This window comes from Malaclemys terrapin, chromosome 7, assembly GCF_027887155.1.
Source record: "Malaclemys terrapin pileata isolate rMalTer1 chromosome 7, rMalTer1.hap1, whole genome shotgun sequence".
Classification (NCBI taxonomy): Eukaryota; Metazoa; Chordata; order Testudines; family Emydidae; genus Malaclemys; species Malaclemys terrapin.
The window spans coordinates 47,382,738-47,408,138 of NC_071511.1; the positions used below are offsets into that span (position 1 = coordinate 47,382,738).

Consider the following 25,401-nt stretch of genomic DNA (forward strand, 5'->3'; position numbering starts at 1 on the left):
GAAAATACGGATGTATGTGAACCCTACCTAAAGTCCTTTTTTAAAAAGATGGGCCTGAACTAGAAATGAGCTCTGTTTCACATGTGTGGGTCCCCACCACTCCCTGAGGGTGTGCTAGGGTGACCAGATGTCCTGATTTTATAGGGACAGTCCCGATTTTGGGGTCTTTTTCTTATATAGGCTCCTATTACCCTTACCCCCTGTCCCAATTTTTCACACTTGCTGTCTGGTCACCCTAAGATGTGCACATGTGTGGGTCCCAGCTGCTCCCTGCCCCCCTCATTGAAGCAGGTGTGCAGGGTTACTGCCCTGGGAACTGTAGGGCACCAGTGGACATGGGGTTGGCTGGAGGCAGGGCAGGGGCTGACTGGAGGTAGGGTCTGGCTGCAGGCAGGGTAAGGGATGCGGGGCTGGCTGGAGACAGGAGTGTGTGGGGTGGGCTGGCTGGCTTCAGGCAGGGCCACAGGGGGGTGCGGCATGAGTTGGCAGGACTGGAGACAGAGGAGTGTGGGACTGGCTGGCTTCAGGCAGGGGGGTGCGGCAGGGAGACAGGGCAGGGGGTGTGGGGCTGGTGTGGGCAGGGGGTGCAGGGCTGATGCGGGAAGGGGTGTGTGTGGGGCTGGCTTTGGGCAGGGCCACAGGGGAGTGCAGCAGGGGTTGGCTGGAGACAGGGCTGGAGGTGCAGCAGGGGCTGGCTGTGGGCAGGGGGTGCGGGGCTGGCTGCCAGCAGCGGCAGGGCAGGGAGTGCGGGGCTGATGCGGGCAGGACGGGGGTGTAGGGCTGGTGCAGGCAGGGCAGGGGGTGTGTCAGGGGCTGGCTGCAGGCAGGGGGTGCAGGGCTGCCTGGACACGGGCTGGCTGTGGGCAAGGCAGGGGGTGCGGGGCTGGCTGGGGATGGGCTGGCAGACGGACAGGGCAGGGGGTGCATGGCTGGAGACAGGGCAGGGGGTGCGGGGCTGACTGGAGACAGGGGCTGGCTGCGGGCAGGGCAGGGAGTGAGGGGCTGGTGCGGGCAGAGGGTGCGGGTACAGCCCACCCTGTACAGTAAGTGCCCCCTCTTCCTCCCTCCCCCATCAGATAGCAGCAGCAGCCCGGGGCTCGGGGGCTATTTAAAGGGCCTGGGGCTCCCCTGCTTCCACCGCACAGGCCCTTTCAATAGCTGCAGGAGCCCTGGGGAAGTGTCGGGGCTCCAGCGGCTATTTAAAGGGCCGGGGCGGTAGAAGCAACTGGAGCCCTGGACTTTTTAAATAGCCCCCAGAGCCCTGCAGCCCTACCCCAGGGCTCCAGCAGTGGGGCTCTGGTGGCAATTTAAAGGGCCTGGGGCTCCAGCCCCTGCTGGGAGCCCCAGGCCCTTTAAATTGCCCCTGGGGAAGCCGGGCCACCCAGGTACAGCGCACCGGCTCTTGCCAGTACGCCGTACCGGGGCTTGGGCGTGGGGCCCTCTTAGGGGCGGGGACCGATTCAGGGGAATTGGTTGAATTGGCCTAAAGCTGGCCCTGCTGCAGACCCTCCATTTGCCCGGGGGAGGGGGGGCAGAACAGCCCCGTGTCCTGGCCTCCTGGACCTCCCACCCAGGGCAGGTGAGGGTTCATGGCTCCTCACAGCTGCCCAGGTGGCTCTTACCATGGCTTCGAGGCCTGGACCCCAAGCCAGAGCTGGGTCGGGGTAAGAGTAGCATGGGCAGCTGTGGAGAGCGAGGGTCCCTCCACCTGCCCTGGGCGGGAGATCCGGGGGGTGGGGACACGGGCTGGGGAGGGCAGGCTCCCGGGCTTCTGGCTTGGCCAGGGGTGGGGCCTTGGGGGGAAGAAGGGGATGGGGCGCCCCCCCCTCACACTTTTGGGAAGGTGCCGCCGCCCCTGCCAGAAGGTAGGCTTGAGTGGGGAAAATAAGAAAAGGGAAGTAGAGTGACTAGAAAAGAGCTGAGTACCTGGAGAAGCAAAAAATGCAGGACAGAGAAGAGAATGTGAGTGAGAGAAAAGAGGAAGATAGCAAAAGCTAAGATTGAAATGTAGCGGATCACAGACAAAGGTGAAAGGGCTAACTGATGGATACTGGTTGTAGAGCTGGCTGTCTATACAGCATGATGATCTATTCAAGGGGAGGGGCGGGGGAGATTTCTTGTGTATTCCCCTTGGCCCTGCTAGCTTTCGGGGGACCAGGAAAGAGTGGTTGTATATGTGTGCTGGGGTGGGTGGGTGTGTCAGTTTATGTAATGGTTACATAATTAGTTCTTTGTTAGGCTGCTCTGGGTGGGAGGGGCCTAAAGCTGCTTTGTTGCTTGAAGGGCTGAGCCTGATTATTTTAAAACGAGAACAAAGTCTTTTTGCTCTCTAATTAGCTGGCCTGATAGAAACTGCAGAGGTTTTCAAAGACTCTGGACCCTGTGAGCTGGTGAGGACTGTTTTCTTTTCCTTCCCTAAGAGAGGTGGATTAATTTGTTTGGGCACATATTGCCAGGGATTATCATAGAATAATGGAAATGCAAGGCTGGAAGGGACTTCTAGAAGTCATCAAGTCCAGCCCCTTGTGCTGAGTGAGGCAAGACCAAGTAAACCTAGACCATCGCTCTCTGGTGTTTGTTCAATCTATTCTCAAAAACCTCCAGTGATGGGGATTCCGCAGCCTCCCTTGGAAGCCCATTCCCGTGCTTTATATCTTTATAGTTATATAGTTTTTCCTAGTATCTAACCAAAATCTTTCCTCCTGCAGATTAACCCCATTACTACCTGTCCTTCCTTCAGTGGACATGGAGAACAATTGATCACCGTCCCCTTTATAATGCTGCTTAATGTATTTGAAGACTGTTATCAGGTTCTCCTCAGTCTTCTTTTGTCAAAACTAAGCATGCCCAGGAAAAGAATAAAATGGAGTTCCTGACCACATTGAGCACCAACACCTAAAGTGGCCTCGAGGTCTACCTGCAGTCTGGCAGTGGTTGCAGCATGGGCGGTGGGTGAACCACGGGCTTGGGGAGGCTAGCACCCGGTCTGGCCCCCCTTCTGCCTCAGGCTCCCCCCTTCTGCCCCTCCTAAGCCCAGCACCCCCCAGCCCTGGGTCCCCTGAGTCCCTCCAGCCGAAGAGCACCTGGCAGGCGGCACAGAACCCCCCACCCCCCCCAACCTCAAAGCGCCAGGCAGGCGGCACACGCACCCCCAGCCCTGGAGCACTGGGTGGGGCAGCAGCATGTGGCCTCCCTCGCCCCCCCAGCCCTGGAGCACCTGGCGGGTGGCGTGCAGACCCTCCTTCCCCCCCAGCTGGAGATGCAGCACAGGGGGCTCCCCCAGTGCTGGGTGGCCCCATCCCAGCCGCCCTTGCCCCAACCCCAACAGGCTTCACTTCCCAGAAGAGAAGCAGCCTGCCTGGGCTGGGGCCAACTAGCAGCAGGAGGGGGCCTTGGGGCGGAGTGTGAGCGGGGACACATGGGGCTGTTTGGGGAGGCACAGTCTTCCTCAGCCTATTATACACGCCGCCCATGGATTGGAGGAAGCAGTTGACTCTCCACCATGGAGTCTGCAAATATAAAGTGTAGTCCATGCTCCTCTGTGCACTTATAGCTGCTGTGCAGGACACAACTGTGTGAAATGTATACTGTACACCACAGATAGGCTTGGAAAAATTAGATTTTTATTGGTAAATATCGGTAAACGCTGGTGTCACTGTACACACACAAACCCATGAAAAATATATCCAGCAATAATGATAGAAATTTACTGATTGGGAAAGTAAGAAAAATGCTGCTTGAGAACTTATTAGAGTTTGATTTAAGGATATTTACTTTGTATATTTTGACGTGATGTTGACAGTTTGTGTTTTAACAGTTACAAAGCTTTAACTTTTTGAATATCAACATCTACTCACATTAAATAATTGTCTGATCCCCCCCCCCCCCTTAGTTTTCCACAACTGTGAACATTTAAATACATGAAAATAAAAAATGCTTAAAACCTATAATTTTGCACAACTGCCTAACCACAGAGAATATGAACCTGCTCCTGGTAGTTGTGCTGCGCATTGTGGGATATTTGCAACAATCCCCGGGGCTTTCAATAGTGGCTCCAGGGGCTGTGTATGGTTGTGGTACACTTTGTGCACCTATCAGAAGATGCCTGCTGTGCATGCTGTACACCACTGCAGCTTCCACCTGTTCATTTGCAGCAGGAAAACTTGCATCAGTGCAATTTTATAGTGCAGACAGAGCATATATGGGCAGGTTACACATCTGAGTTAGGAGACCTAATTACAATGCAGCTGTCTGATTTGTTAGAAATTGTTAGAAAACCATTCTAATCTCTCGTGCAGATGGGGTGTGTCCAAGGTCCAGGTACAGAACACTGTCATGATCCTGTCTGCCTTACAAACTAGAGCCATGTTGTAACCAGGTCTCTTGACTTAATTGTTAGTGTAGAAGGGCCGTTGTGCCTCCATCTAAGCTAGCCTTCAGCTGAATGAGTAAACAATTGGTGACATAACTATTATTTATTTGTGTTAATACAAGTGATAGCACTTAGGATCCCCAGTCACGGACTGGGACCTGGTTGTGCCAGGATGCTGTACAAATACGCAACAAAAAGATGGTCCTTGTCCGAAAGTTTACTGTCTAGTTGGTTCTAAATGTGGTTTGTGTTGACACGCAGCACATTGGATACATGGTTAGTAACCACAGAAGCTAAACCAGATTCATCCTTGCCAGCTGCCTGAGCTGGCACATGACTATTGTCGTGTATCCAGGTTGTAACTCTGTTGTTTAGCTAAGACCCCCAAACTATGCCAGTGCAGCCAGTTTGGCTGGTGGGCCTTCCTCCAGAACCCTGCGTGGGTAGGATTATCCAGTGTGCAGTGCTGCACATATTGCTGGTGGCACTCCCTTGGTTGAGGCAGTATGGAATAACTGCCCAGACTTTCCCAGAGGGTACTGATGGTGTAAACGTGGTTAGGCAGCTGGGGATGTGCAAACATGGTTGACAAATTGTTACATTGTGAAAAAAGCTGCTTATTGAAGCTGTGTCAGGTTAGCAGTTCAATTGAATGTCTAGTGGGAGCAGTCCTGCTGTAACATTCCTTCACTCCCTCTGTCACAAAGAGAAAAAGTGTTACTAGTGCAAGACTGATGGGAGATCAGTGTTTAGCACAAGATTTAAACTGTGTCTACAGTAGGGAATGTAAAAAAAATAAACCCTACTGGTTCTAATGTCAGCTCAGCTGCACAGGTGTTAGAGCCACTGGGAGTTGTAGCCTAGACAAGATTCCAGTATCTTCTGGTGGTTTAAGTGTGTGTTAAGCCTACTGAAAAGGAGCTTTATTTAACATAGTGGTAAAAATGCACCCAGCTATGGGAACCTTGCTACACGATGGCTCCCACTGGTTCTAATACCACTTCAGCTGAACCAATGAGATTTTTTTGATCAGTCCCTAAGTGGACAAGATGGACAAGATGGGTATATACGATATGTGTTGTCAGACTGCAGTCCTCATCTTAGGAATTGTATATACAGGGCAAACAATTGTGTTTAACTATTAAATGAAATATGGTTATGGTTGAACAAGGTTCTAGCTTGACAAGTTATGTTTTGTTTGAACAGGGACAAACCATTTTATCAGAGTTGAATTTCATATTCTTGCTCAGGTAAGAATGGTTTTGTTTTTTTTTAATTCTGGGCACAACTGTATGTCACCTAATGTGTTAAATATGGTTTGTCGCAAATATAGAAGAGAGGAAGGAAAATACATGCAGAAAAGTAAGTATGCAGAGAGACTGAAAGACAGATAGGGAAACGTGTATTGGAGACAGCTCCACCCATCTCTGTGTAGATTCTGAATGGTGTTTGCCCTGCAGTACCCTCTACTGGTATTCTGCTGGAGAATAGTCAGTGCAAAGGGAAGAACCAGTGCTGCATCAGTAATTGCCAGGGGACAGAAAGAGAGATGGTTCCCTCTCCAAAATGAACATGACTTTGTGTCCAGGTCTCAAGGGCTCAGGGTAGGATGGCAGCAGGGAAACCAATGGCTTTGTTTGGCTCTGGGAAAGTTGCTGGTTTAATGACTCATCCTGTAGAATGTGGTCACGTTGCTGCTGTTGCTGTTTCTCTTTGCCCTATTTTATCCAGCCTTTTGATCTAGTTATATAATTGTGAATCAAGACCAAGCAATGTTAAAGACCTGTGGGTAATGTGACCAAGCTGCATCTTTACTCAAATGGCAGAGCTCTTATCTGGGAAGCCCAGGAAACTGGATTCTTTTCTGAGCGCCGATTTCTCCCTGTAAATGAATATAATGCATGGTCTGTGAGCCTGTTTTGTTTAGGGAGGCATGTTGTAGTATTAGGCCTGGTCCACACTAACCCCCCACTTCGGACTAAGGTACGCAAATTCAGCTACGTTAATAACGAAGCTGAATTCCAAGTACCTTAGTCCGAACTTACCGCGGGTCCATACGCGGCAGGCAGGCTCCCCTGTCGATGCCACGTACTCCTCTCGCTGAGCTGGAGTACCGGCGTCAACGGCAAGCACTTCCGGGATCGATCCGGGATCGATTTATCGCGTCTAGACAAGACGCGATAAATCGATCCCAGAAGATCTATCGCTTACATCCGGACCAGGAAGTAAGTATAGACGTACCCTTAGACTCTAAAGCCTTGTCTATGCTAGAAAACCCACCAGGTTCATAACACTGAAATCAGTTTGTCTATGTCTACATTTGCAGCAAAACAGTGTTCCTCGTTCAGCACAAGGTAAACTGTACCTGTTGCTGGCATCTGTTGCTGATAACCATTCTTCTAACGTAGACAAGGCTTAATAGTATGGATGTGCATAGAAAATGCCCCATTCTGTGGCTTAGGATCTGCTGTGTTCAGAAGTCCTGCATTAATTCTGATTTAGATTGGGGGCAAATGCAAATAGTTCTGGGAGATGTCTAACGGAATCTCTGCTGGACTGAGCTTGCAGTACTGTTCACTTTGCTCAACTAGCAAAATACTGTTCTTGGGACCCCAGCTTTGAGGGGAAGAAATTGATGGCAAGACTAATGTAATTGGTGTGTTAATGTGGCAGCCTCTAGTGGCATCTGTGTGCATGACGTGTTACAGTGTGGTACTCTTCGTTACCGCAGCCATCTCTCCTTCTGCATAGAATCATAGAATATCAGGGTTGGAAGGGACCTCAGGAGGTCATCTAGTCCAACCCCCTGCTCAAAGCAGGACCAATCCCCAGACAGATTTTTTGACCCAGATGCCTACATAGCCCCCTCAAGGATTGAACTCACAACCCTGGGTTTAGCAGGCCAGTGCTCTCCTTTCAGAGGGGACTCCATTAGTTTCCAGAGATGCTGGTATCACTGACGTATTGCCTGTTTTCTTCTTTCTTGTCACAATCTCCCTCCGCCCCCCGCTTATCTATTTCAAAGGCAGACCCTTTCCCAGTCATTGTAGTTCTCTGATTTAACTCTTTGTATAGGAGGAGCAGAGTTGATCCTGAGATGGGGTGCAGGTTATCCCTCTGCTGTTAAAATTGGACAGCAGTTTTCATGGAATGCTGGACCATTTTCTTTTTACAAAGCTTGTTGGAACTTCCCTCCACAGCATCCCCTGGCAACGAGTTCCTCTTGGAAGGCCAAACGTATAACAGGTTTTCAAAAAAGGATTAGATAAGTTAATGGAGGATAGGTCCATCAATGGCTATAAGTCAAGGTGGTCAGGGATGCAGCCTCCATGCTCCGAGTGTCCCAAAATCTCTGCCTGATGCTGGGGCTGGACAACGGAATGAATTACTCGATAATTGCCCTGTTCTGTTCATTCCCTCTGAAGCATCTGGCACTGGCCACTGTCAGAAGACAGGATACTAGGTTAGATGGACCATGGGTCTAACCTAATATGGCCATTCTTATGTTCTTATAGCCTTAGTAGCACGCATCTAACGCACATTGACTTTTAGCGGCATCTAGACTTGTAGGTTGCCCAAATGCAGTATAAATGGTTATGGGCTACTTTTCGCTCCCTCTCCTAATCAGTACTAATTCTGGCTGCTAGAAGGAAGTGAAGTCTCAGGCCAGAAAACATTGTGCCTGAGTTAGAATCTGTTCACTTTGTTTTCATGTTAGGGCCCTAGAGTTTTTTTTCTCTCTGGCTCTGTTTTTAGTGGTGCGGCCTTTTCTTTCACAGGAGACAGACACTGACCTGAGAACTTTAACACTGTATTCAGTAGCATCTTCAGTGCAGAAAGGTCAGTTCACAATTTTTGCCTTCAAAGAAACATACAACCAAATGAACCAGAAGAGGGATGAATGATTCCAGTTGGTCTTTGAGCTCGGACTGGGGTTAGCAGGTGTGTAAAAACTGACTGACAACATGGGATGGTTGTTTTCAATTTGTTCTTGCTCTGTCTTTTCAGACCAGCCCCAGGAAGATGTATTCAGCAGTGACCATGTTCAGCATGGGGAGGATGGGGAATGGCAACGCTCTACTTCAACTACCTCATCTCAGAGCGAGCGGGCGGAGCGACTCTTGCAGAACCAGCACAAGAGCCTGGCCTCTGAGGACACCAAAAAGAAGAGGGCTCAGAAACCTTCTCACATGAGGAGGAACATAAGGTGGGCAGCAATAGAATTGGGAAGGGCAGAGGGTCCCACAGTCTTAATGGGGGAAAGTGGAGTCTATTCAGTTGAATTTGTATTGCTTCTAGGCTTTTGCCAGCAGCTTCTGTAGCAAACCAGACAATCTCTTAAAACTAAAGCATTTTACCTGTGGCGGGGTGCAAGTAAACTGTTTGAGATCTCAGAAAATTAACATGTTCAGCTCCACAGCAGCAAATATATGAAATTAGCAAAATAATTCACATATAGGTTTTAAAACCAAATACATGAAAATCAGTTCCACCATTACATTCTAATCAATGCCTGAGTTCAGGGTGTCTCTCTCTTCTGCTAGAGCTGATGATATTGTAAGTAGCCTAAAATAAATCCTTTCCCTGCACTACTTTAGGTGTTTATTTGCAAGAAAGCTCAGGGCACAGCCAGTGACTAAAAAAGTTGAAAATCAGTTTCTCCTTCATTTTACATTGTAGTAATTTGAGATTTTTTAGATCCCCTCCTATATTCTGTGACAGGATGTAGGGCTGTAAGAAGTTTGCAATAACATTTATTTATAGGGAACTAGATGTCTCAGAGATGTCATAATGGAATGTGGAGCCTTACAACAGCTGATGGCGGTTTGATGCCCCTTGTGTGAAAAGAATTAGTGGTCTTGATCTGGTTCACATGGCAATTAGTACTAATTAGCCCTCTTGTTGGCAGCTTCAACCCAAGGAACAATAGTTTAGTGGGCCCTGGATACCAAGATATCTCCTTACTCATAGAGGAGGAGGTTCCTACATTTGAGGGCTAGAGTGAATTGGCAGGGCAGGGTGGGGAAGTCTTGGACTGCCACTGTTCAGACTGTACCTATATTCTGGATAGAGGAATTCAGTCTTCAGAGCTGCAAATCTCACACCTTTCACATTAATCTGAAAGGGAAAAAAATGGAACTTTCCAAAACTCATGGGATTACCTGTAAAGTGGTGTATTTAAATTAACCCCTAAGCATATTTGGAATGCATGTGGGGTCATGGTTCCTGGAAAGAACCAGGAGAATAGGAAAGTGACTTGAAAGTACTTATTTCCTCTTTTGCTGTTGAAGGCTTTTAGACAGGTGCTTTGTCTCCTAACAAATTTCCCTGATGTTGTGCCATTGCTGCTGTATGTGGACTCTAATACCATAGAAATAAATAACATATATATATCCTCTGCTGTTTACAGAAAGATCCTTTCAAGTTTACTGCTACTAGGCATCTCAGCATAGACACACACTTGTCCACTCACCTTTTCCATCCATCCAACATTTTGCTCCTGTCAAACATGAGCCTTTTCCTCATAAAACAATAGCAGTTACAGGCAGTTAAAAAAGTGAGCAGCCTTCCCTAAAATTGTAGTTGTCATGCTATGGCTTTTGGCTATGATGTCCTTTGTCTGTGTAGCTTACGTTCTTTTTGGAGTTTGACATTCCTCTTGTGGGTCAGCTGTGAAACCATCCAAGTTATTTAGGATAGACTGTTTTTGGGTGTAATGAAATAACATTTTCTGTGTTTGCCAATGTGCTCAGAAAGCTGCTGCGGGAGGATCAGCTTGAGGCTGTGACAAAAGCAGCCCAGCTGGAAGAGTTGGAGAGAAGGAAAAGGCTGGAGCAGCAGCGAAAGGATTATCCGGCAGCCATCCCCACTGTACCGCTAGAGTTTCTTCCAGGTAAATAGAGAGGGCGTTCACTAAAGCAAGTTTTAAGGGTAGCAGCTGAAGATGAGCAGAAAGTGGTACTCTCCCTAGCCCAGGCGTGGGCAAACTATGGGCATCTGGCCCATCAGACCTTTCCAGCCCTTAAGCTCCTGCTGGGGAGCGGGGTTGGCGGCTTGCCCCGCTCCTGCACTACAGACAGGGAGCAAGGTTGGGGGGCTTGCCCCTCTCCGTGAATGCTGTGGCTCCACGCAGCTTCTGGGAAGCATTGGCATGTCCCCCCTCCGGCTCCTGCACATAGGGGCAGCCTGGGGGTTCCGCACGCTGCCCCCACCCCAACTGCTGGCTCTGTAGCGCCCATTGGCCGGAAACAATGGCCAATGGGAGCTGCAGGGATGGCGCGTGCAGACGGGGCAGCTCGCAGAGCCACATCTCCATGTAGGAGCCGGAAGGGGGACATGCCGCTTAAGCGCCGCCCGGAGCCTACACCTCTGACCTCCTCCCACACCCCAACTCCCTGTCCCAGCCGTGATCCCCCTCCCGCACTCCGAACCCCTTAGCCCCAGCCCCCTCCCAAACCCATCTTGAACCCCTCATTTCTGGCCCCATCCTGGAACCTGCACCCCCAGTCCAGAGCCCATACCCCCTCCAACACCCCAACCCCTTACCTCAGCCTGGAGTCCCTTCCCATACTCCGAACCCCTTTGCTCCACCCCCAGCCCAGAGCCCCCTCCCTCACCTGAACTCCTCATTTCTGACCGCACTCCCAGGCAGAGCCCTCACCCCAACCCTCAATTTTGTGAACATTCATGGCCTGGCATACAATTTCCATACCCAGATGTGGCCCTTACGCCAAAAAGTTTGCCCACCCCTGCCCCAGTCCACACTCAAACCAAAGTCTGTGTTTTGACATGTCAAAACAGAACATCACTCTGAGTAGTTGGTGCAAACGCTCACACTTCTTTCTTTCATGTTTTGACCAACAGTGAAATACTGAACAATGTAGATATTTAAATTAGAACAGCTAGGCTTCAGAGTCAACACCCATTGAAATGAATAAGGCAGTTCACACCTCTCAGAGCTATTTTTCCAGGCTGTCTGCAGACCCATGGAGACAACATTGTATTAGTTATGCTCTCTTCACATTTTAAAAATGTTTTTCACAAACAAAGACTTAAGAGTAACCACAAGATTGCAATGCCGGGAAAAGGTGACCACAGCTGGCCCCATTTAGCCCCCAAGCCTAAGCACTTGTGCTTTCTCTACAGGATGTAGTGCAAAGTAAGGAAAAGGGAACTTTATTCCCCTTGTTGTATGGTACTGGATGGTTAAAAGATGATCCTGTTTTTCTCAGCTTTTGGAACGAAATGGGCTTTGGAGTCTCAGGGCTTGACTACACTTGCGAGTTACAGCGCAATAAAGGAGCCCCGGGCACCCTAGCTCACTCCCCGTCCACACTGGCAAGGCACGTAGAGCGCTCTGATTCCGCGGCTACAGCGCTGCTGGTACTCCACCTCAGCGAGAGGAATAACGTTTGCTGCGCCTTGGCTACAACGCTCGGGCATCAATGTGAACAAGGTGTTGAGTTACTGCGCTCTGATCGGCCTCCGAAAACATCTCATAATCCCCTTAAGTCAAGTGGCCACTCTTGTCATTGTTTTGAACTTCTGTAGGAATGCGGAAATGCCCTTTCAAAGCTCCGTTTCTGACAGCTGGCATGCAAGCCATTAGTGTGGAATACTGTGAGTGAGAGGGGCAGGGGGGCAGGAAAGGGGGTCTGCTGCTGTCTGAACTTACAAGACAACATGCTCTCAGCCCCCCAAAACCACACTCTCTCTCCCCCCACATACACACAACACACGCCCTGTCACACTCCACCCCACCCCCCATTTGAAAAGCACGTTGCAGTCACTTGCATGCTGGCATAGCTGCCCATAATGCATTGTTCCCAGTGCCTCTGCAAGTGCCGCAAATGTGGCCATGCCAGTGCACAAGCAGTTGTCAGTGTGGACAGACTGCAGCGCTTTCCCTACTGCACTCTCTGAAGGCGGGTTTAACTCACTGCGCTCTACATCTGCAAGTGTAGCCATGCCCTCAGTGAGGAATATACTCCATACATGGCTTATAATAGGGAGCTTCCCAACAATGGGAATTTTGTTTAGACAGAAGCATTGAGCACATTGAGGTGTGGAAAAGGAGATGAAATGACCCGCTAAGCTGAGACATAGCAGTAGGTTAAACAGCAAGAGTTGATTATGGAAAATCCCAGGACTGATTGACTGGAGCAAGTGTAGAAGGGAATGTTGACTTAACTCCAAACAGTTTTGTATCTTTCCTGATTATTATTAGTATTGCTAACTATTGTTTACTATTTTTGTGTAGAAGAAATAGTTTTAAGAACAGCAGAGGCCACTCAGCTTCCACCTCAAGTCCTAGCTGAGGAAGTGATCTGCTTGGATAGCACCAGCAGTGGCAGTGAAGATGACACGAAAGGCATACTACATAGCATTAAAGATGGTAAGGCTCACAACCAACCTATCACACATCCCTGTATCTCCCAGATGGTCCCATTTACCTAGTTGCATCCAGCCAGATCTCCCACAAAGCTGTCTGTCTTCAGATTTTATGTATCTAAAGGTTTTTTTTATGAATTTAGTGCTGATTCTGGTAGTCCCACTCCCAAATTGTCCTTAATTAACCTTTCCAAAATGAGCCGAAGCACCTTGGGCCAAGCATTGGCTACAAACTGTATTTGAATATTCAAATTTGCATTTGAAATTGGTATTTTTGAGTCCTTTGCTGAAAATTAACAGAATTTGACTCCTGTCTACAAGTCAGTGAAAAGTTAATGCCCCCTCCCGCCTCTGGCTCTTTCACAGAAGTAATCGAATTGAGTTCAGGAGAGGATGAGGCCCTCCAGATTGTGGACAGCAGCGACTCTGCCAACGAGGGGGAAGATGGGGATGGTACTGAAGAGAGCAGTGGCTCTCATGTGAATGACGCCTTAAATCAGTCGGATTCTCTGGGGCAGGTCATTGTCAACATCAACCATCCACCCAATGAAGAGGACATTTTCCTGGCTCCGCAGCTTGCACGGGCAGTAAAGCCTCACCAGGTACAGGAAGTCGAGGCCCAGAACACACAAGGACTTCAGCAAAACCTCCTTCTTATCCCAGGAGCTGAAATCCATGCTGTTGGTGTCATGTGGGTTGATGGTTTGCTATAGTGATGTTATTGGCAGAGCTGCTGCCCTGAAGCTTGTGGCCAGGATTTGTGGCAGTGCCCAGTGCAGACAGTTAAACGATGGAGAAATTAGAGGAGATCCTGAGCCCCATATTTCTTTGACTATTATTATCTGATAAGCAGGTTCTTGACATCTTAATCCTAGAGCCTGTGCTGTTACGTTGTCAGAATATGTAGAAATACGAATATTTTCACGTTTATAACGTCATTGTTTGTAAATCAAATTACTTCAAGTGTCAAATGCAAAGTATTTAGAATTATTAGAGTAGCGTGATGCCCGGAAAAGTTTCAAAACCAGATATTATCATAGAATATTAGGGTTGGAAGGGACCTCAGGAGGTCATCTAGTCCAACCCCCGACTCAAAGCAGGACCAATCCCCAGACAGATTTTTGCCCCAAATGGCCCCCTCAAGGATTGAACTTACAACCCTGGGGTTAGCAGGCCAATGCTCAAACCACTGAGCTATGCCTCCCCCCTTGTATTGATAGAGATTTTTCCCCTCTACCTCATGCTTGGATGAGCATTATTTTATCAAATTATTTAAGAACAAAAAACCAACCCAAAGACTGTAGGTTCTGCACAAGCATAAGAATGATCAGGATCATCTTTTCAGAAAGTTTTTTATAAGGAATTCTATTGAGTCCTTGTAGCTGAAAATACTGCAATGAATCTTTAATTTCCCCTTGTGTATTTATATGCCATATAAACTCATACAGTGTATATGTCAATCTGTAGCTACATCTCCATTTTGTTGTTTTCCATCGCTTCTTTGGCAACTCTTCCATTATTTTCTCTAGATTGGTGGGATCCGGTTCCTGTATGATAATCTGGTGGAATCCCTGGAGAGATTTAAAAGCAGCAGTGGGTTTGGGTGTATCTTGGCCCATAGCATGGGGCTGGGCAAGACCATCCAGGTCATCTCTTTCTTGGATGTACTTTTCCGGCACACGGAGGCAAAGACTGTCCTTGCCATTGTACCTGTAAGTAACCTGTGTGAAGCAGTGTCAGGACTTGCTTTTTTTATTGTTGTGGGGAGATGGATGGATTGGTCCTTTATACCTTAGAGAGAGCCCTCAGGTACCCTCACTCCCATTTTTACTGCTTTCATTCCTCCCATCCTTGAGATTTTGTATCATGGCCCATTCTTTCTAGCTGAGGACAGCTGGATGTGATTCCCAGGCCCCAGTTAACTTTGAGTTCTAAGTGCTAGGTGACTGAATTTTGTGGTCTGAGAACTACTTTCTCAGTCCTTTGGGTGCATTTTTTTCCTCCCTAGGTAAACACTCTCCAGAACTGGCTGGCAGAATTCAACATGTGGCTCCCCGCACCTGAAACCCTCCCTGCTGATTATAACCCAAAAGAAATTCAGCCACGCTTCTTCAAAGTCCATATCCTGAATGATGAACACAAGTAGGTGCCATGAATGCCCCTCCTGAGCAATTAATGTGCTTCTCATGGAGTTGTATTATCAGTGTCTCTGTAGCACTGCTGCAGTCTGTTCATTTGATCTGATTCCATGCTCTGTCCTTTTAGTTTCTCTCCATCTGTACATCTGCAGTATATGCACTTGTGTGAAGATTTCAGTACATTGAAAAGTTGCATCTTTTAATGAGGGGTTAGATTTCTCTCATTCCTTATTTATACTCTCCTCCATCATGGTTGTCAACTCAGCTCCACGTTTCCCCTCGTGCATTGCGATGAGAAAATTCAAATGCCAGACCTTGTGCTATGTATGGATTGGCCAGTAGAGAGTGCATTGTTTTGTCTGTGGTGGGTACTTTCCTCCAGCCTCTTGGCCCATATGCATGATTGCTATTGAATCTTCTATTTGGCTTTTCCAGGAATTTTCACTTTCCTCTCTGATTCCTTCTTGCAGACATTTTAACTGTTACTCAGTTTTGCTGTGCCTGAGGGCTTCTAAATGAGGTAGCATTCCTACACAGAAGGGAGAGATCATGTAAGGCAGAGTATTGTCCTTTTCATCTTACACAGTGTGTATTTTTGGCTGCTGCAGCTCTGCTTGACTCTTGGTCATTTTGTCTCATGCAATCTGGTGAGATTTGTATTAATCTCAGGGCACTCATAGTTCACCTGGCATTTACACATACTTGGCCGCTGAGGTCCTCACCTCACGAGAGGAATATACTTCCTATTCAATTGTTATTATTTCGAGCCTCTTATGTGCATCTCATATTGGATTGGGGATTACCATGCTCTGGTGTATGGGAAAGATGGAGTGGACAGCCTCGTATCTGAGCCTGTCCTTAATATTGGTGGGAGGGAAAGGAAATAATTCACCTAACTCTCAGATTGCTGGATAGGTGTGTGATAAGTAGTAGAGTAAGACAGCTGCATACATCAGTACCTCATGCAAACGCGTGCTTTGGAGAGGTCTCTTTCCTAACACTTCCCATAAGAGGATTCCATTGCTCTGAAATCTGATTTAGGTTCATATACAGCAAACTTCTTCATGAGGCCACTAACATCCTATAATGGTTCACCTTTCTCTACCATGTTACCCTCAGTGTGCTGGAAGCTTCTACAAGATCTTCATGTAAAAGGGCTTCATTGCACTTGTCTGCTGGTTTGGTCTGATCCCAGCATATGTTTTAAGTCATTTGAAAAGGTCCTTTCCTTTAGCAGGCATCCGTTTCAGAGAGTTCAGATGTATCCAAGGAAGAGGTCTCATTTTTTGTGCGTTTGTTTTTCTAGGACGACTGCTGCCCGTGCAAAGGTGGTGACTGACTGGGTGACGGATGGCGGGGTGCTGCTGATGGGCTATGAGATGTACCGTCTCCTCTCACTGAAGAAGTCCTTTGCCACTGGCAGGAAGAAGAAAACAAAGAAACAAACTGGCCCTGTCATTATCGACTTAGATGAGGAGGACCGGCAGCAGGAGCTTCTGAAAGGTGGGAGGCGAGTCGTGCTGGGAAATAACCTCCTCTCTACAGAATTGCAGCTGGGAGATTCTGCTAAAGCCAACTGGCTCCATGAGCAAATGGTCACTTGGCAGCAGAAAATAGTTAGTTTATTGTACATAGGCACCAACGTCAGAGGTGGTTATCTTTAACACAGTCAATATATTTGCTAACAGCTTATTCGTGTGTAGGTTCTGAATGAATTCAGTGCTAGCAAAAGATGCAGGAGCGACTCAGCTAGAAACTGAAGTCCCCCAATTTTTATGCAGAGCAGGTGCAGAATAGGCAGCTGCCTATCAGCATCACTGATCTGAACCAACCCTATTCTAGAAGGATCATTCTTGGAATTAGAAAGGTGTTCATACCCATTCAGTCTTTGATTTCTCCTCTGAGGATGCAAATAAAGGAGCCAATGAGTACGTTTTGCTAGTGAAAGACGTGTACAAGAAGGACCACTAGGAACTAGACTGAGACTCCCAACTTGCTTCGCCTAGGCCACTGAATAAACATCACGTGACAGTGACTTGGGTCACTACCAACCTAGGTCAGATTGGAGCTGATGGCCCTGTAGCCCTTTCCCAATTCCCAGAGCCATCCTGGCTCCCTGCAAAAAATTAGTTTTAGAGAGCCAAGGTGGGTGAACTAATATCTTTTATTGGACCAGCTTCTGTTGGTGAGAGAGACAAGCTTTTGAGCTTACACAGAGCTCTTCCTCAGTCTCAATCCTGCTCTCTAATATCCTTCAGATCTGAAGAAGAGATCTGTGTAAGCTTGCAAGGTTGTCTCTCTCCCCAACAGGAGCTGGGCTAGTAAAAGGTATTACCTCACCCACCTTGTCTCTCTCATATCCTGGGACCAGGCCAGCTGCAATAACACTACAAACAAGTAGTAGTTTTTTCAACTTTCATAATTACTCATTTTTCCTCCTGGAGAGCTACGTGAAGCAGGAACATCAGCTGACCAAGTAACTCTCAATGTTCCTTTCCCTTAGGGATCGAGAAGGCTTTATCCCGCCCTGGCCCAGATGTAGTTATCTGTGATGAGGGACACCGGATAAAGAATTGCCATGCCAGCACCTCCCAGGCCCTGAAGAACATCCGCTCCAGGCGGCGGGTGGTACTGACAGGCTACCCGCTCCAGAACAACCTGATTGAGTACTGGTGCATGGTAGACTTTGTCCGTCCTGACTTCTTGGGTACGCGGCAGGAGTTCAGCAACATGTTTGAGCGCCCCATCCTGAACGGGCAGTGTATTGACAGTACGCCTCAGGATGTCCGTCTCATGAGGTACCGCAGTCATGTCCTGCATAGTCTGCTGGAGGGGTTTGTGCAGAGGTGAGTCCACATCAAGTGTTTAGTAATGTAGTCTGTGCAGTCAGCTCCTTGATCATAGTTTAGCCACACTGATTGAGGAGTGTATTCATTACAGCAATTCCTGTTGTCTTCCTGAGCTTGATTTTTACCTTGGATTCCCTGTTGTCCTTTAAGGAGATTGTAGACATACAGGAGAAATCTTAGAGAGGACCCCAGAGTTAGCACCTGCATGTTTCTCTCAAAAGCACTTTGTCTGGTTTAGTCTGTCAGTTAAGAAGTGATCTTTGGGGGCTTCTCCCTGACTTAGTGGCAGGTGTAAAGTTGTCAGTACTGTCCTGTGGGACTGGTAGAGGGAGCACGTGCAGATGGAGGGTAGCACAGTGTTCCCTAACTTCCTTTAGACGTATTAGTAAGTGATTGGTAGGTGCATTTCTGTATCATCTTCCATCCAAGGATCTGAAAGCATTTTACAAACCCCAAACAATGTAAGCATCACAGTTCTCTTACGGGGGAGAAGAAAGGGGGGGCTAGAAATCCTCCCCGTTTTACAGATGAGGACCCAGAGGCACAGAAGGAGTAAGTGACGTGGCCTGAGCAAGTCATTGGCAAAAACAGAAATAGACATCAGGTCTCTTAATTTCCAGTGCAGCGTTTCAGTCACAAGCGCATCCTTCCTGATTTAGCACCATGGTTAGCAAGACCTTCATCCCCTTTCTTAACACTATCCTGGGGTATTATAATGCTTGCTGTTTTGGTAATAGAGTTTACTGTACTTTTTATTTGGCGTCAGTTGTAATGTCTTTTGAGTGTCCTGCATTAGAAACACTCACAACTAGAGTTCCTTCTCTTTGCAGTCATCAGAAATCTTACCCTGAAGGCAGCCCCTGAGACGCTAGCCCTGAACATTCTTTCTCTCTTCTGATCTTCCTTTCTTGATTTCTTCTGTAGGAGAGGCCATAACGTACTAAAGGCTCAGCTTCCCTATAAAGAAGAACATGTCATTCTGGTACGTCTGTCAAAAATCCAACGGGCTCTCTACACAGAGTTCATGAACCGGTTCCGGGATGCAGGCAACAGTGGCTGGCTGGGATTGAACCCACTCAAGGCTTTCTGCGTCTGTTGTAAGGTGGGTGTTGGCAAGAGAGTAGCTTCTCCTGCAGTATACAGGGAAAGGGTAGGAGGCTGTGTCAAAATATTGGCAAGAAGAGTGATGTAGATATAGTACAAGTGCAGTATCTTGGTGCATCTTAAGCAATAGTGTGCAAGTCCCTGTGCATGATGTAATATAGTCTCCTGATACTATCATTATCACAGGGGGAGGGATAGCTCAGTGGTTTGAACATTGGCCTGCTAAACCCAGGGTTGTGAGTTCAGTCCTTGAGGAGGCCATTTAGGGCTCTGGGGCAAAAATCTCAGGGGATTGGTCCTGCTTTGAGCAGGGGGTCGGACTAGATGACCTCCTGAGGTCCCTTCCAACCCTGATATTCTATGATTCTATGATTATTCCCATGTTAAAGATGGGGAACTGAGTCACAGTGTTTAATTGACCTGCCCAAATTCATGCAAAGTCTGTGGCAGAGCCAGGAACTGAACCCAGATGATCCAAGTCCCAGCCTTTAATAGCAAGACAATCCTTCGTTTCCCAGAGTGCAAACAACATGCTGCATACTTTGTGTTTGCATATGCATGTGTGTGCCTTGTGTATGTTCATTCATCAGTTACCAAACAGAGGAGCTTTAAGATAATTAAAATTAGTAACATGTCTTGGTTGAAACAGCATATACTTTGTGCTGTGACAAAATCGCACTTTCCTTTTTACTTGTTGACTGGAATCTGCCTAGCTTCTATAGGAGGCAAAGTTTCAGTCCACGCTAGTCAACTACAGAGGACTTCAGATGACACAGGCAGAGTCCCTGGTATTAAATATTCTAATGCGGTGAGACCTGCTTAATTTGTGGTGCCTTACAAACTCCCTTTCAGCTGAATTTGGAGGGGAATAATTAGATTAACAAATCGCTGGTGCATTCCTGCAGGGGAATTAGCATTTGACTGCATGTGAGGTGCTGTAAATCCACAGGTGCCTTGGTTGGGTTTGTGCTAGTGCAGTGTTACCTTTTACCTTTTCTTCATCTCTCAGATCTGGAATCACCCAGATGTGCTGTATGAGGCGCTGCAAAAAGAGAATCTGGCAAATGAGCAGGACCTGGATGTGGATGACCTTAGCACAGCTGGAACTAATTCTCGCTGTCAGCCACAGGGAATAAAAGTCAAAACAGAGGCCAATGCTTTGGCATCACCAGTTGGAGAAGCTACCAACAGCAAGTTCCTTCAGGGCATTGGCTTCAACCCCTTTCAGGAGAGAGCAAATCAAGTAGTTACTTATGAGTGGGTGAGTACCAACTTCAGAGCTAGGAGTCTCATGGCTTTTTTTCAATAAACAGGGGCTGAATGCTTAATTGGTCAAAGGCCCATGACCTTTTTGTCGGGGGCAGTGCACTGATTATAAAGTGGAAAAAAGCAGTGGAAAAAAACCTTGCTTTTAGTTCTTGGACTTTCTCACCTGCCACAGCGTGCTTTGGAGGATAGGATTATAATTCAAAATGATCTGTACAAACTGGAGAAGTGGTCTGAAGTAAGTAGGATGAAATTCAATAAGGACAAATGCAAAGTACTCCACTTAGGAAGGAACAATCAATTGCACACATACAAAATGGGAGATGACTGCTGAGGAAGGAGTACTGCGGAAAGGGATCTGGGGGTCATAGTGGAGCACAAGCTAAATATGAGTCAACAGTGTAACACTGTTGCAAAAAAAGCAAATATCACTCTGGGATGTATTTAGCAGGAGTGTTGTAAGCAAGACACGAGAAGTAATTCTTCAGCTCTACTCCACATTGATTAGGCCTCAACTGGAGTATTGGGTTCAGTTCCGGGCATCACATTTCAGGAAAGATGTGGACAAATTGGAGAAAGTCCAGAGAAGAGCAACAAAAATGATGAAAAGTCTAGAAAATATGACCTATGAGGGAAGATTGAAAAAATTGGGTTTGTTTAGTCTGGAAAAGAGAAGACTGAGAGGGGACATAAGTTTTCAAGTACATAACAGGTTGTTACAAGGAGGAGGGAGGAAAATTATTATTTTTAACCTCTGAGGACAGGCCAAGAAGCAATGGGCTTAAATTGCAGCAAGGGAGATTTAGGTTGGACATCAGGAAAAACTTCCTAACTGTCAGGATGGTTAAGCACTGGAATAAATTGCCCAGAGAGGCTGTGGAATCTCCATCATTGGAGATTTTTAAGAGCAGGTTAGATAAACACCTGTCAGGGATGGTCTAGATAATACTTAGTCCTGCCTTGAGTGCAGGGGACTGGATTAGATGACCTCTCGAGGTCCCTTCTAGTCCTATGAGTCTATGATCTCTCCTACGAAGCTCTGTCTTGCTCTCTGTCTTGATTAGTGTGTATAAAAGGCTACTAATGGGAATTATGAGACCACTGTACAGCTGGCACTGTGCTTTACACCTTGTTTTCATCAGACCTGGATGGTGCAGTGTCTGTGTTTTCTCACCAGCATTGCTGAGATCAGGACTTGGATGAGAGTGAGATGGCTGAGACTTAAGCAGAATAAGGCAATGGTGGTGCTAGTGGGCATCTTGAGGATATGGAGGAAGTGATTCCTGTTCTTGTACTCAAGAGTTTTTGTCTACATATTGCCCAAGAAATCTGCAGTTTGAAACTCCTGGATCCTCTGTGGCTTTGGGAGTCAGCAGTGGCCAAAACCACCCCTTTCATCTGGACCTACCTGGATGCTTGTGGCCTCTCTTCTGGATCCAGACTGTGCCACAGTAATTTATTCCTCTGTCACCTTGAGACAGAGTTGTTTTAATGTGCTCCACAAGGGGCTACCTTTGAAGATCACTTGGAAGCTACAGCTGTCAGAATGCCTCAGCTAGATTCCACTGGCTGTCTTCACCTTTTATACTAGATCTCCAGGAATTGCACTGGTTTCCTGTTCACTTCCAGATGCAATTCAGGGCATTGACTTTGTAGACTGAAGTCCTATAAGGGCACTTGGAGACTGCTGTTTCCTGTGAATTGCCACAGCAGTTTTCACGCTCAAGCTAACAGTCCCCAGACTTAAATGACAGGGGTGATGGCCAGTTATTCTCAACATGGGGATGTGTGCGTCTGGAACTTGGGAGGGCTATGTGGAGATTTGGGTCTTTGTATAGGGTACATGAGCCTGGAGCCTCTTATGGAAAGTGTGTTTTATAGAACTAACCAGTGACTGAGTACCTCCCCATGTAACCAAGTCTCTTGTTTCTGGGTAGGCCAAGGACATCTTGTGTGATTACCAAACAGGCGTTTTGGAGAACTCGCCCAAGATGGTGTTACTGTTCCACCTGATTGAGGAAAGCGTGAAGCATGGAGACAAGATCTTGGTCTTCAGGTAAGAGGAAGTATCAATGGCTGCTCCTCTGAGCCCTGAGCAATGGTGTGTTTGGAGATTAGATAGTGGTAGAATGAGACTGATGGTGTTTCCCCCATGACAGCTGCCCACTGCTATGCAATGTTGTTTGATCTTTCCCCACTGTTTGGTTTAATCTTTTTTGTTGTCCATTGATTTTGTAGTCTCTTCATCCGTATAGCTGTCAGTGGTAAGGGGGTGTCCCGTGCTAGCAGGGGAAAGATGGAGTTCTGCTGTTCTAGTTACACTGGTAGGGGCTTTCCTGAGCAGAGACCTTGATTTTTGCAGCCAGAGTCTGTCCACATTGTCTGTCATTGAGGAGTTCTTGGCCAAGAGACCAATGCCCAATCCTTCAGGCTCAGATGTGCAAGGCGTTCATAACTGGGTCCGAAATCTCAACTATTACAGTGAGTACAGACTCCTCCTTCCTTCACCTGGGACCCTATTTGATCCTCTGTGGCTGGGCTAACCTCTTGATGTTGCAGCGATTTCCTCCGGTTTCTCTCCACACTTACCTGTGCTTTTCCGTGGGCATGCAGATCTGTTTTTCTTTCTTAGCCGTTTTCAGATCGATTTGTTTGAGTTCTCTTGGGTGCATGTTTTTAGTTTTGATCAGGACTGACTGATAATTTCACAGTTCCCCCTTTTCTTTTTAATGGCTCTCTGAATAGCTTAACTATCACTTCTTAAAACTTTTTAAAAAATCTTCATTCTTCCCTTGCACTACTTGGACACTTTCTAATTCTAGAATCTTTACTGCTTGTTTTGGTGATTGTGAGTTTTCCCTCCTGTTCTAGTCTTTGTCCCCTTCAGTAGCTGACTTTTGTCCCAGGGCAACAGGAGTATTTAGGGTAGCTGGATGGACATGGTGTCCCTGAGAGCTCCTGGCAAGCATGCTAGGTGTGTATAAACTGCTCTAACTCCTCTTTTAACTCAAAGTCTGGGTGGCAGCATCTCTTCATCATGAGTGAGTTCTGCCCATGACCACAAGTATGCACTGTCCTTCTGCACTCTTCTTCTCTGATTCCTCTGCATATGCTCATGTTTGGTCCAGTGGGGTTTTGCCAGTGGCTTGCGTTGTTTTTGTGCTATCCCAGCTCAATGGGTCTATTATATATGGTACCTATTACCAATACTGGTATTTCAGGCTTTTCTGACTGGTACTGCAGACTTCTTACCTAAATGATGAGCCTCTGTGTAGGATCCCAGTGCATTACAACTGCTCGTCTTTGGTTTAGCTGTATGCATTGTAGCCCATTGTGGAACTTGGGCTATGCAAGACTCCTGTTTTGCACTCATGCGATATAGCAGCTAGACACAGCCCGAGCTCCCTGGCTCACTACACTGTGTATGTTTGACTGGGGGGATGTGGGCATTGGCTTGGACAGGTGAGGGCTTGTTGTGATAAGCTGGTTCAATTGCCTGAAATGGCTGGAAGCTCTGCCCTAGTTGGATCTCTGTGGAGTCTGCAGGGAAATGGCATTCTTCACAGTGCAGGCACTCTAAGAACCAGATGGGAACTGTTTTGTTTTGATGGATCCCACACTTCAAAGGGTTTTTAAATACCCCTCTAATTTTCTTACCAGGACTGGATGGCAGCACTTCTGCCTCAGAAAGGGAACGATTGATTAACCAGTTCAATGACCCCAGCAACAGCTCTGTTTGGCTCTTCCTTTTGTCCACACGGTGAGTTGGCCACCTGCCTGGAACGGAGGGGTGAAAGAGTGGGTTTCATTGATGTGGTGGAGGCTATTCAGACCAGAGAATTTTTTGCACTTGCTCTGTTTGAAAGATTTGGCTTAAGACCATACAGGATGGTAACTCCTTAAAGTATAAAAGTATTGAAGATTGGGAAGAAAAATTATTTTGAAACTTAATTTTTGTTTCGTTTAAGAGCTGGGTGTTTGGGTGTCAACCTGATTGGAGCAAACAGAGTGGTGGTGTTTGATGCTTCTTGGAACCCGTGCCATGACGCACAAGCAGTGTGCCGGGTGTACCGCTACGGACAAAGGAAGCCATGCCACATTTACCGACTGGTTTCGGATTACACCCTGGAGAAGAAAATCTATGATCGCCAGGTCTCCAAGCAGGGGATGTCAGGTAGGCTTGAACACTTTTGCCAATACATCATCTTGCTTACTTTCCTTATACTCTGTAGTCCATGAACGGAGTATGTATGATTTTGGTAATGCTTCCTTTTGTCTGACACACACCCACACCCATCTTGACACATACACAAAAATCAAGTCCAGGGAAATAGTACAGCCTCTTTTGCTTTATGGAGGTGAGAATGGGGATCTCAGCTGTTATCCAGAACTTTAAAATAATTTAACAGAATCTGGTGGTTGTAGTCCCTGGAAACCTGAGTCCCTGGTTAGTCACTATAAACTTTTGAGCCTTTTTCAGTGGTTCTGGCTCGTCAGTTACTCATCTTCGCCTTTGCAGCTGCCTTTTTATCACAATGTCCACATAATATTTTCAGCCTTCTGATGTGCAAGGGTGAGATGGGGAACTTCATCAACCATATTGTATGTACAGTATCTTCAGCTTCTAGGTTTGTGTATGCCAGGATATTAATGGCCCTCATCATCTTGCTGTAATATATGGAAAACAAAGCATTCCCTAGCCTGATTTGTGTCAATATTCAAACACCTGCATGGTCATGTCTCAAAATGCAGGGGAATGATTCCTGTCCATCCGCAGATATTCACAGCAGGGTGCTGTGGAAAGCACAGATTAAGAGCTGGGAAATTGAGTACAGCAGAGAGCAGTAAACTGTTTCCTCCTTACTCTGAACGATGCATTCCATCCATTCTCCAGATCGTGTTGTGGATGATCTGAATCCAGTGCTGAACTTCACCCGGAGGGAGGTGGAGAACCTGCTGCACTTCGTAGAAGAGGAGTCGGATCCTGCCCAGCTGGCATTGGACCCAAACAAGATGAAGGAGTCTGTCTTACAGCTAGCCTGTCACAAATACCCTCACCTTATCACCAAGGTAAGAACAAAGATACACAATGCTGCTTCCAGATATCATTGCCAGTTAGGGATGACACTGAGCTCAATGAGTAACTGTCAGCCCCAGGAGAAAATGGAGCTGCCTGTGTTGTGATACCTTGGTTAAGATAAGAGTATTCCAAAACAATATTAGTTATAAGGGACTGTGCATTTCTCGAGACGAGTCCATGATCAGTGTCAGGTATCAGGAA

General features: G+C 47.1%; 1 protein-coding gene across 1 annotated transcript in view; it reads left to right on the forward strand.

Annotated features, from left to right (window-relative positions):
- RAD54L2 (RAD54 like 2) overlaps nt 1-25,401 on the forward strand; it is a 97,285-nt gene that overhangs the window by 64,499 nt on the left and 7,385 nt on the right. Inside the window, exons 3-17 of the mRNA XM_054035237.1 lie at nt 8,381-8,579; nt 10,126-10,265; nt 12,633-12,767; nt 13,130-13,365; nt 14,293-14,475; nt 14,772-14,905; nt 16,208-16,404; nt 17,405-17,747; nt 18,675-18,852; nt 19,864-20,115; nt 22,058-22,176; nt 22,483-22,601; nt 23,781-23,880; nt 24,089-24,294; nt 25,015-25,190. Coding sequence (XP_053891212.1) covers nt 8,381-8,579; nt 10,126-10,265; nt 12,633-12,767; nt 13,130-13,365; nt 14,293-14,475; nt 14,772-14,905; nt 16,208-16,404; nt 17,405-17,747; nt 18,675-18,852; nt 19,864-20,115; nt 22,058-22,176; nt 22,483-22,601; nt 23,781-23,880; nt 24,089-24,294; nt 25,015-25,190 — 2,717 coding nt within the window. The remainder of the gene's footprint in view (nt 1-8,380; nt 8,580-10,125; nt 10,266-12,632; nt 12,768-13,129; nt 13,366-14,292; nt 14,476-14,771; nt 14,906-16,207; nt 16,405-17,404; nt 17,748-18,674; nt 18,853-19,863; nt 20,116-22,057; nt 22,177-22,482; nt 22,602-23,780; nt 23,881-24,088; nt 24,295-25,014; nt 25,191-25,401) is intronic.